The sequence below is a fragment of the Amphiprion ocellaris genome, chromosome 9, assembly GCF_022539595.1.
Source record: "Amphiprion ocellaris isolate individual 3 ecotype Okinawa chromosome 9, ASM2253959v1, whole genome shotgun sequence".
Lineage (NCBI taxonomy): Eukaryota > Metazoa > Chordata > Actinopteri > Pomacentridae > Amphiprion > Amphiprion ocellaris.
The window spans coordinates 29,146,796-29,159,075 of record NC_072774.1 but is presented as its reverse complement, the minus strand read 5'-3'; the positions used below and the strand labels follow the sequence as shown (position 1 = coordinate 29,159,075).

The window sequence follows — 12,280 nt, the reverse complement described above, 5'->3', positions numbered from 1 at the left end:
TGAACTGACTGCTTCAGTGTTATGTCATTTAGGGCACAGTTTCAAGCACAAGCCTATGTCTAGACCAGCGAGGGGCCAAATTCCATATAAAAGAATGGCTTTGTTACCAGACGGCCTGCCATAAGAAATATCATCCAAACCTACAGAGACTTAGATGATGTACGGATGACTGCTGTGCTGCCCCAATAGCAAAACTACCCACCAGTGTCTTGCCTTATAAATCTGTGGGCTATCTGGTTATCACCTCAAACCAGTGAAAACGATGCACATTTCTCTCAACTTTTTCCACTTGTTATTAACTGGTAATTAGTGGTAGCCCAATACCAGTGTAAGGGAAGCCCTGCAGATGGAGAACCACAATTTGAGAGTGGCATAAATACCCCTTTGGGCAACAAATAATAACCCTGACTAAGCTCTTACAGCACTACAGGGTACACCAAGCCTTTTGAATATCAAACAAGAGGCAGCAGTAGATTTAATGAGCAATTAGCAGCTACAGTATAGGATGCTGTAGATCAGGGGGTTTTCGTGGAGACATTACGCAGCCAGCAAGTACCGGATCCCAAGGTGAAACCGCACATGCAAGAAACTGCGCACATGTTCGCCAAGGTCTTTCATGTCATCGTGGCGGAAATATACTGCAAATCTGATGAGCATTACATACAGTTGTAGAGGAAGGGAGATGGGTATTAAGTCACGCACACGTTAATAGGGATGATGGCCACATCCTGCTGAAATTACACCATGTCTGTTGCTGCTTTAGACTTAATGAGAGAGTGTATGATCAGAGGAGGGAAAGCCCTATAGGCCAGTGATTATGCTATATGAAGTAGCCATAAGCAGGACTGCACTGCATGCTGCACAATAGATTTAATACTCCACAGGTGTTGTTGTCTGCTGTTACCAAGAGCCTGGTGGATGTCTGTGTGCTTCCTGACTGAGGTTGAACCTGTATGTTTTTACATCTTCAACTGAATCCAAATTTTAGATCAGGTCGCGCCCTCTGTTATTATCGTCTCAATGAAAATAATTCGCCACAAATCCACTTTTCCCCCCCAATGTTCTCCTATGGAAAAAAGCATCAATCAACGTCGTAGTGGTCATCTGAGCGAAGGTAGACCAGGTTGTTGGTTTTTCCTGAGTGCAGCTTCAAAAAAATCACTCGGCGTTTGACATAGCTGTGGTGAGAGAAGGGAGCGTCTGGAACAGTGTGCGAGGAGCCGATAGAGTACCCTAGATCCCCTTAATGGCGTTGTGGTCTGCTGCTGTAAATAAAGTGGAAAAGCAGCCGTGGGGGTCACGGAGTGGACCGATGGGGAGAGAGGGGGTTAAAAGGCTGCAGATGCAGAGGAGGGGAAGGAAAGGATGGAGTGCGAATCCAGAATAAATGACCGAGATTTGGAAAAGGACACCAAGAGCTGCTGTAAGCAGCAGAAGGGTAATGACTCGAGGTAACCCATAATCTAGAGGTTTCATTGGTGTGTGGCTTGAGGAAAGACCCTTCATTCCCAATGCACCCACCTATCCCATAATCTATCCATGCTGTTGAATAGTTGATCTGCTGGAGCTCAGAATGAAGTCATATCTTACAGGTGTCAGAAAAAAACCCCTTCTGTTAGTTCAGAAATAACAAGACAACAACAGTAAATGACCACTTGAGGATGTAAGTTGAACTATCTGTCACTTGCCGTCTCCCTAGGGTGCAATGTAGGCTGCAGAAACAGTGTATCCCTTCATGTTTTTCATCTCACTGTTTTTTTCACCCAGTCTTGCTTTCCAACACACATGTCACCATCACTCATCGCACGTGTGCCTGATCATCCATAAGCCAAAAAAAACAATAGAGCTGTGGATGAATGGGCTTTAATGGAGAGAGCCCTGTTGCTGCAGGTTTGGGAGATGGTTGAAGGATGAACGCTTCACAGGGAGCGACATCCTCGGGTCCCCCAGGGAGGGAGGGAGGCACCGGTGCATGGAAAGAGGAGGTGCCATCTGATGGGTGCTGGGATTCTGACTCGGATGCTCTCCCACCTCGACACCCCCTCCATGCTCAGCCAACCTCAGGGCTACTCAGGTCCTAATCAGCAGGATACAGAGCATCTCTAGGGGCAGCCAAGCGAAGCCCCAGCTGCCTGGTGACTCCCTCTGCCCCTTCTCCCTCTCTCTTTCCCTCTACACACTCCAGTCTTAAGCAGCACAAACACACACACACACACACACACTTCCTCAGCTGCTTCCTACATCAGTGCCCCCGTGTCATTATTGACTCATTCTCCTTGACTGCGCCTCACCCATCCAGCGCCTGCCACTCATTACCGCAGGGCACTGGGGACTACAGCAGGTTCTATCCTCCAAGATTACGACAACACCATTTCACACAACACCATAACAAAGACAAAGACAGCGATGACGAGAGGAGAAGTGAGTTTTATAGGAGGTTTTGTACTTCAAACTCTGCAAAAACTCCCTGCAGATACACTACAGGTTCTTCTTTTACATTTTACCCTACCCTACTGTGTACACATGATTTCCTAATCCTGATAGATTTATCTTTCTGCCAACTGCCATGCTCGCAGTGGTTTCCACTGTTATGAAACCCTCAAGATATCCCGATTGACTGCACATGCAATATCAGAGGCATAAATCACTCCTCACCAAGAAGTAACAGTAAAATGTGAGGTATGTGAATACGCGGGCAGGTGTGACAGTAAAGCAGCTGTCATCATATTTTCTCCGTGGCTACTGCTTACTAATAAATGATTGGCACATGCGGTAAGACTTGGAAATATCCTTGCAAAGTTGTCATTAAATTGGTGCCTGTGACGCATGAAATAATCAAATCATGAATCCAGATCTGGAGAGCATTGTGTGTGCAAACACATACAAGGCACTTACTTATGACTTCTTACTCTGGCCCCTGGAGAATGAGTCAGAAAGTGGCGTCAACTAAATCACAACCAGTCTCACCTGCCACAGCTGTGCATGGCAAGCTGAGTCTGGTCAGCCTCCTACTGCAGCGTGGGGAGGTGTGAGGGTACGATGTTGATTCATCCGCATGTTGATCTACACAGGTTTGTAATGAAGGGGAGTGATTACCTGTATTTACAGAGAAAACCTGGAGGGTGACAGGCCTGTTTATAACACCACGTTGGGCAACAGCTGTCAAGTACATTTGACAGCGAGCAGACCAGGATGTGCTGACAGCATCTATTTACAAAAGAGCGGCAGTGCGGACAACATCTGATGCTAAGTGTGTGACAAGGATGGACCACCAACCTTAAACTGTCCTGATCTAAAAAACATGTTTTCTCAGTGTGCAGTGCTTCCTTTGGCTGCAAGAAAAATACAAAATCTGAATGTAAAATCTATCAGATTGATTCTTGAGCATAGTTTTTACAAATGAATACTCCAACAATTAGTGGGACTGATGCAGTTTTAGCTCAAATAAACTGCATTTAGTGTAGCTCTACCCTCTTTTCAGGACATGCATACACCATCAAATCCCCGCCTTGTGTAAACTGAGTTGTCAGCATACTGTGATGACAGCGTAGCAGAGAAAGGAGCTCTGTGCTGTGCTGCAAGTGAGACTGACGTGTGCTCTTTAAGTGTTTGCCAAGTACAATAGTGAGAGGCGATGGTCCTCCTCTATACTAATTGAGTCAGTGTGCACTGCTGCTGGTCAGAACGACCTTTTACAGCAGTAGATTGACTCTCAGCTTCAGGGAACATTAATAACACAGCATACAGGCTCATACTGAAGCACAGTGTGTAAATATTGTGCTACTGCTAACAGAAGTTACAAGAAAGGCCTTTTAAAAGACAGTGAACAAGTTTGCAATGATAATGCAACGGCACAATGAATGTCTTGAAAGTTTAAGATTAGTGACTTGTGCAGTGTAGTTACTTTTTATAGTGGTTTCTGATTTTATGGTGCAAAATAATAATATGTAGAGATGGCATCTGGCAATTTGATATTTTGATTCATCCACATGAGGCACTATTATTTCTCCAGAATCAGCAGATAATTTGTGCATGTTTCAAACAGCAATAATATAGTTCAGGTTTAAACTAATTCAGACCATGCAAATCTGATCTGACTTCTTTGATGGGAAAAAAGAAAAAAATACCAAGAGAACATCAAAGTGAAGACTAATGAAAGAAATGTCAGGGCTGCTCTGACTTTGCTTTCTGACTACATGCTGTCATAAAATCAGCAACTGCCAAAAGTCCATGTCAAAAGCTTGTTGTTGGACAGAAAAACTACTGGTAATCAGCACACTATGGTTAACACTTATGCTGTAATGACAGCTAGTTATTACACAGTTGAAACACACAAAGCTAAGCTTGTCTTCGGGGAATAAAAATATACGCAGTGAGTCTTAAAGATCTGATTCAAAGACATTTAGTGGTGCTGGCATACCTGTACGACAGGGTGTCCTCCAGACAGCGCCTTCACGGCTCCTCGGCTGCCTTCGGTCTCATAATGGGCCCTGTGGTGGGACTTCGGCTGCACCTCAATCTGCAGGTTGTACGGACCGGAGCAGGACGGAAGCTGCCAGTCCAGTGCTGGCAGAGATGGACTGCAATAACATGACAAATTGAATGCTTTAAGGTGAAAGTAACATAATGTTCAATTTTCAGCTTTTCAGCAGGGTAGTAAATCAATATTTATCCAGTCAAAAGATTATAACTTTCTACGCTAAACACCTAGTGTCTGGTTATTTTTTCCGGAAGAACAGTGAGTGCTCTGTTTTACAATCGCACTTTACTTGGGATAGAAGCATGAAAACACATGGACAATGACTGTTGTTTCATGTATTTTCTGCTTTTCTCTGCTTTGATTTGATTTGCCTAAGCAGGAACTGCAAGGTTGTATTTTTTCCAGTCACTCAGGGTTCCATCACTGTCATGGAAGTCTGACTCAAAGCGTTGTAAACTTGCTTTAAATTAGCTTTAAATTGGGACACTTTAGTGTAATCCAACTGGCTTGATCCTGCTCCATTTCATCATGGTCTATAATCTAATCAATTGAAGTCATTCCCTGTGTAATTCCTTGAGTCGGGTAATAATTAGTGGCCCTTTTTTATGAAAAATAAATGAGAGACGAATGTGCCCTGGTTAGAGCGGTGTGTTTTGCATTATCTTGTGACAGGTGGAAACAGACACAGAGAGTTAAGAAAGTGACAGTGGGAGGGAAGACGTTTCTATGGCACAAAAACAAATCTCAGACTAACTGGCAATCAGGCTGCCTTTGATGCAATTACTACCCATTTCAAGTTGATAACTGCAAAATTAAAAAAACAAAGCCACACTGGTGTTGAAGACAGTGGAGTTATACAATGGATTAAGGTCAGCAGAACACCCTGCCTTGAAGCGTGATATCTCTTTCTCAGAGCTGCAGCTGGCCTCCCTCAACATCATTGTTCTCGAGATGGAGAGTCAGAGCTTCCCATGTGAACACCGTGGAGATATCTAAACCAAAACAAACATGTGCAAGACAATATTTCTCTGTGCCGGATGCCTGGTAAACGCAAACCCGTGACCTGAAGGGTGGCTCGACTGAAACCAATCTCTGGCATCTTTGTGGAACTTGCGGGCTGTTTGTTGACCCAAAACGAACTGATTTCCCCCCGCAGGGCTTTATCTGCCCCGTCAGTGCATGACATCACGTTAGCTCCACAGAAAAAGATGGGCTGATGGCGCGACAGACCAGCGCAGCGAGCCGGCTGATTAACTCACAGACTGCTTCCCCTTCAGCCAGGCCTGTCACCATTACTTCCTGCTGCTCACTATCTTAATCAAACACTTGATTTCCTACAGGAAAGTGTGTTATTGGCTCAGGGGGAGAGAAAAAATGCCACGAGAGAAACAAAAGAAATCAAAAAAGCTCACCTTGCTCAAAGGACAAAAAATCAATGATATTGTTGAGGGCTTGTGTGCATGTGTGTGTGCATTTTTCATATTTGTGTGTGGGTTGTTATAGCAACGGGGGCACACACATGCTGTGCAACTCCTCTCTGTGAAATATGATTTATGAAATAGTTTTGATCTTCAAAGAGAGCTCTTTTGGAAGTGAATTGCATGTAACTTTGGATTTCTGCCTTTTGATATGGCCTTTGAAGATTAAAAACTAAAACAATCTTGTGCTCACAATAAATATCAACACTAAACGTGGAAACAAAAAGACAACAACAGGGTAATGTAGTGATACTATTTGATGAAGTGTAATGTCTGTAAATAGGGTCCTTAGACTAAATGTTAAAGACTAAAACTTCTCTCTAAAGAAGTATCATTGTCTTCTTAAGGTGGCTCAGTGTTTCATACTGTCAAAACTTTGATTCACGATCACTAAGTTCAGTTTTTGACTTTGCATTTTGGGATCTCAACCTACCTGAGGTACGGTTTGGGTTTAGACCAGGAGTACGGATGCTGGGGCACATCCAGGAACCCTCCACAGTAGTTCTCCTTCTTGAGGGCCAGGCGGGAGGGGTAGTCGTCGGCGCAGAGGTCCCCATCAGGACCCAGCTCCTCGCCACCAGGTTCCACCTTAAGACTCATGGAGGAAGAGTGGTCCAGCATGGTCTTCCGCGTCTTGATTGGGATTCCCTCCCCCATGTCCACCACTCCGTCTGTGGTTAGAGCGTTGATGGCGGCCACAATGGCAGAGTTGGTGTACTGGTTGGTGTTGGCGAGCCAGTTCTCATCCGTGACACTGACTCTAGGGGAGCCATGAGGCGAGGGGGTGGGCGACTGGTTGGGTGAGCAGGACGTCTGACGGTAGGAGGTGCCGTTGAAGCTGTACTTTCTCTTTCCGATGCCTCCGCTGTTGACTCCGCCGCCTCCGCTGCAGGAAGGGGAGTTTGGCCTGGAGCCGCGAAGTTGCGCTGGCCAGCCTTCCTCGGCCACAGCTCCTATCTGTGGGGAGGTGGAGGGTGAGTGGTGAGGGGAGCCTGCAGGGCCGCCGGCATGCGGACACGACAGAAGCGAGGACGACCCTCGAGGAGAAACGCAGGGAGACTGCCAGGGGGAGTTCTGTGGGGAGTTGTCGTAGTTGTAGAAACCGGACTCGTAGGATGACGCCTCGGAGTTACAGCTGCGTGAGGAAATGCTGCTCGCAGGGCTGAGGCAGCTGGGATCACGGTAGCCGTCTGCACTGGGCAGCGTCAGTGTAACGATGGAGTTTACACCTCGTTTGATGATGTGGTCCTCACTGCTGCTCTCTTCTACCTCATCCTCAGGGTACTGGCTGTAGGCAGTGATCTCAATGCGAGGGCTTTCCAGAGCCGGAGCCCCGTTGGGTCTCAAGCCATGGGGCAGGTAGTAGCCTGCTGCTGCATGGTTGTCATTTTGGAGACTGTAGCCTGTCTGGTGGCAGGAAGAAACTGAGATGACTGGGCTGGACTGTAGGGTGTGGTACTGAGTGGCCAGACAGGGGTTGCCCATACCCAGAGGAAGGGACAGGCTGACATTTGGTGTGTAGCTGTATGCATCTGAAAAAGAGAAGTATATTATTAAAATCTAGAAGGATAATACGTAACTACATTCCATTTGAAAATGCTCGGAACTAGTAGATCATGGTGGTAATTGACATTTAAGAACAATAACCCAACACAGATCTTAAAACAGCTTCATGCAGAGACTGACTACCCCCCATCTTTATAAACATCTGGAGAAGCTTAGCAATCATCTCAAAGCAGTTACTGTATGCGGTTTCTGTGTAGATGCAAGTTGCACCGCCACTCTGTTTGTTTGATCAGTTCATTTGAGGCTCTATTTGGCACACCCTGCTGTCATATGTACTCTACAGGAATTCCTCCAGCAGCGCTGATGGATGCTTTATTTGATTGATTGCATCACTCACTGAGTGAATTAGGCCCTCCCCTGTGGAAAACTGACAGCACTCTCGCATCGCTCTGAGCTTGTGATTAAGTCAAAGAGAGTTTGCTGCAGCGCTACACACAGATGCACCGAGGTACACGCACACACAAACAAAGGGGCATGCACGAGCAGGCACACAAGGAAATCACAGGCAGTGACATACAAACTCAGTCAGCAGAAGCACATGTAGCCTGGCAGGTATGCCTCCTGAGTTAGCCTGGTAGCGGCCGGCGGCTGTGTCAACAGTTGTAAACCTCACAACTGCCTTTTATTGATAATGCCCAAGAGAGTAAAAGTGGTTGCAGAAATAATAAGATTCAGTGTGAAACCCAGCGAAGGGCATTCCCCTCGATGCAGTGTGCTATATTTGTTAACCACAATGCTGCGTATCACATGAAATGACAAATCTGTCACACACCACATAATATGTGAGCAGGCAAGGTAAAATTAGCTTATGAGAGTCTATTTTCAGAGGTGATTATGTGTTGCGCAGCACACATGTTGAATATACAAGTAGATAATATGCACACATATTACAGAGAAGTCAATCTGAAATCCACTTCTACTTTAAAACACTAATCTTTGAAACGCATTACTGCCAAAACAGAAGCTTAGCAAATTCATTTAATTAAAAAAAAACAACAACACGGTGTATGCTGCTTAGTAATTAGAATAATTAATATCAAACCCTTTAAAGGATTATTTCTCACAGGAGAACACAATCACTCATGTCACTTTCCTTGTGATGCAGGAACAAAGGACAGAAACCCCTCAGCACCCACCTCTTTCATGTTCATTCTGGACACCTTGGCGGTGCTCAAACACACTGCTGAAATCAAACTCCTGCTCTTCATGCTGGAAACTCATCTCTGCCCCAGTCAGTATGCACTGTTTCAATATATAAACTAGTGAGTCTTCAGTTCAGTCCTCTCTGATGCTCTTCTCCTCTGGTTTGAAACAGATGAGAATCTCCTGGCCTCTCCACCCCGTTGTGGCACACCTCCTTACTTCAGGCCTGACTGACTTGCTTAGAGTTGCAGCTGTTAATTTTTTTTGCCCTTTTGAGTGTGTGTGTGATCAGAGCACTGCGCTGCAACGTACTTCTAACACCCACTCAAACCCAGTGGAGCTTTCACTCTTGTGTGCTGGCTGATCTCGAAACTTGACTTTTCCGGGTCACGCACACGTCACATTTGCTGAACTAACAAAATTACACCAGATGGGAGTTTTGGGGGATGAAATCAATGCAAGAAAAATAAAAATGACTCACTCTAAGAACACAAGGCAATAACGCTGCAATTGTTTGCATTGTGTTGAAAATGTGGTGTATGCAGAGTTAATTTGAAAACACAGACTATCACACAGATTATAGCGTGCTCTTTCGTTCCCCCCTCACCCCCCCAACAATTTTTCTCAATTATGCTATCATGATCAAAACACTCTCTCCCCAAAACCAAACCAGTGTGACTAAAGAATGGATGGGTTTATCCACAGGGATTGTGGTCTAGGCCGGGCTCAGACTGACGGGACCTCAGAGGGAGATAGGTGGTCGCCCACAGAAGTCATCTGCAGCCTCTGGAACTAAGAGCCCTGGGGCCACTTATCGCACATGGCTGAGTATGGGGCTATGGCAAAACACCAGCAGGGCCTGTGTGTGCATGTGTGTACTTGTGTTGAGTGTATACTGCTGAGGCTGTGTGTGGCTGAGCACGTCTCCTTGTCAAGCGAGCGAGCTACCCCGGCATCCCTGAACGCACACATCACAGCTCTACTCTCACTCACAAACACACACACACACACACACACACACACACACACACACACACACACACACACACACACACACACACACACACACACACAGGTCTGGTACCAATTATCAGGCTTAGTTCTGAGGGACTGAAATGAATAATAATACCACCCGCACCCATCCGTCTAAAAAACCTCAAAGACAAAATGAAATTTCCGAAATCCACAAAAAGCCAATGACATCAGCACTGTGAATGAAGACAAGACAGACTATCAGTGACTGCAGATAATTTAAATTTTGCTACCATAAATGCTGAATCAAAGAACTTCTAATTTAGACTTTCTTTTTTTTAACTGCAAACCAAGGTTGAATCATCCTCTATACTGATGTCTGCAGAAAGCTCAGAATCAGAAGCAGCTACTGAAGGCTGCTTCTCTCTCATCTCTGACATCTGACCTCCTACTGCATGGAAGAGAATCAACCATGGCTCTGATTTTTAATTTTCTAAGCACGTAAATTGGCTTGAATTTCTTAACCAGAGGAGTGCAGGTAACCCTGTCATCTGTGATAAGAAGCACCTGCAAAGTCAGCTGGAGACACCTAATGGTGTGGATGTGAAAATGGGTGCATGACCCTCACTATGCTGAAATAAGCAAAACATTATTGTAAAAAAGAAAAAAAATCATCAAAAGTCAAGCAATTAATGGTTTTAACTTGATTAAAATGATTATTCACCTTAAAAATACAGAATATGTTGCATGTAACAACTGACAGTGCTTTTTCATTGTAAAATCAGCTCACATGAGACTTTACAGCAGTGCATAAGGTCCCCATCAGCACTCAGTGTCAACACATCTGAAAATCAGCCAAAGCAGGCGACACGTACATAAGCGCCGGTGGCAACTTTCAATAAACGAGGCAATATGCGTTACCTTCTTCTGCAGACTTCATATCGGCGACGAGAGAGGTGAGAAACTGGAGTCCCCGCTCCTTACCGGCTGCTGCTCCAAAGCTGAACTTGGAATCGACGCTCAGGCAGAAGGTATCCTGCATTCAACAAGCGATGCGCAACTTTCTCCGGCAGCGAGACTGTAAAAGTAGCGCCTTCACCAAACACTGCGATCACAACACGTCACTTCACACACCGTCAAACAAAAGCATAATTCGCAAAGAATTTCGCAAAAAAAAAGAAAAGCAAAAACAACTTTGGAACCGCAACGCGCTGGACAGTGCGCACGAAACGGAATAAATGGCACCAGGAGACCGATGCAGGTAATACGGCTGCTGACAGGAGGGGAGAGAGGGGGGAAGAGAGAACCGTGGCTGAGGTGAGTTTGGTTCACTTCGGCACAATGAAGGTTTTTTAGAGTCTCCCCAGGTCGATGACGCAGCGCGCTTGTTGTCGGAGGGGCCGGCTCCGGTGCTTTTAAAGCTGGAAAACACCCTCCGTCCTCCCGTCAGCGCGCCGCCCATCCAGGAGTGACGCGACCCGGCTCCTGCAGCCTCCTGGACCGCCTGATGATGTCTTTCACCCCGGGATCCCATCGGAGGAGGTGGGAGGTGTGCGCGCGTGTGTGTGTGTGCGTGCCTGTTGTACGTGTGTGTGCGTAAAAGAGAGAGAGAGAGAGACGATGGCAGAGAATACGAAGCCATTTACCAAAGTTAAAAAATAATGCATGCATCGCATTTTTTATGATGCAAATATAGTCATAAAATAGCATAAAATCCCTTTACTTGCTGCTAAATCGTTGTTATGGAACTTTAGGTGTTTTTTATTCTTGATTGTTGACTGAAATAATATGATTATATGGTATTTCCAGTTCACTTCCCACTGTGGAATCACTCCTCATTATAAAGAAATCCTCTTAGTTTGTTGTTTTTCCTGTTAAATGTACAATTCAAAGCTATAGGCCTACTCTTGTATCTCACAAGGGCACGAGTCTCATGTTTCTCTCATGTTTTCTGTATTTGACCCTGCATGCTATCTGACGGATGAGGTTCAGAGGGTGTTGGTGATGGGGTGGGTTGGAGGTATCCTGCAGCCACAACAACAGTAAGCCGCATTCACTGATATGTCTATAATGGCCTTCCTCATGAACATTACAGCAATCATGCTATTATATGATCATTATTCAAACATTCACCCGATCCACATGATTAAGAAGTCAAACGCTATCAAATTTCAGCTGGAAATCGATTTTCCTCGTGTTTGAGGGAAAAGGGGGTTTCACAGTTTTGCCCAAAAATAACCATCGTGAACCACTGACAGCACAAACACTCATCTCTGCTTTCCACTGCTTTGTATGAAGACGGTCCCCTATGAATCTGTGGTGATGCAGTTTCTGGAGGAAAACACTGAGCTTCATTGTCAGCCTATTTCCTTAATTGCACTCCTATTATCAAAGTAATAGTTCCAATTATATGATTTTGTTGTAACATTGTGTGGTCAAGATTGAAGCAAAAATAAAAAATAGGTTGCAGAAGGTAAATTTACATTCCATTTAGGCCTACATTTAAGCATACATGGTAAATGGCACTAATTTTTGAGTGATTACCTTAATAGGAACACTTAAACAGTTGGCAGTGTTATAAGTGTATGCTGATTAATGAAGTTTTAAACTGGAATTACAGAGTTATGTGACGATTGGCATA

At 45.1% G+C, this 12,280-nt stretch overlaps 1 protein-coding gene across 4 annotated transcripts in view; it reads right to left on the bottom strand.

Moving 5' to 3' along the window:
* LOC111564871 (nuclear factor of activated T-cells, cytoplasmic 1-like) overlaps positions 1 to 11,115 on the bottom strand; it is a 63,542-nt gene extending 52,427 nt beyond the window's left edge. For 2 of the 4 annotated variants that reach the window (XM_055013835.1, XM_055013836.1), the window contains exons 1-3: positions 10,561 to 11,115; positions 6,392 to 7,490; positions 4,421 to 4,580 (exon numbers count right to left, since the gene is read on the bottom strand). In XM_055013835.1, coding sequence (XP_054869810.1) covers positions 4,421 to 4,580; positions 6,392 to 7,490; positions 10,561 to 10,681 — 1,380 coding nt within the window. In that variant the 5' untranslated portion in view covers positions 10,682 to 11,115. Of the gene's footprint in view, positions 1 to 4,420; positions 4,581 to 6,391; positions 7,491 to 8,660; positions 8,810 to 10,560 lie in introns of those variants that run through there. The other 2 variants (XM_023264723.3, XM_035945779.2) reach the window with 2 other exon arrangements.
* Between the last annotated feature and the right edge of the window lie 1,165 nt (positions 11,116 to 12,280).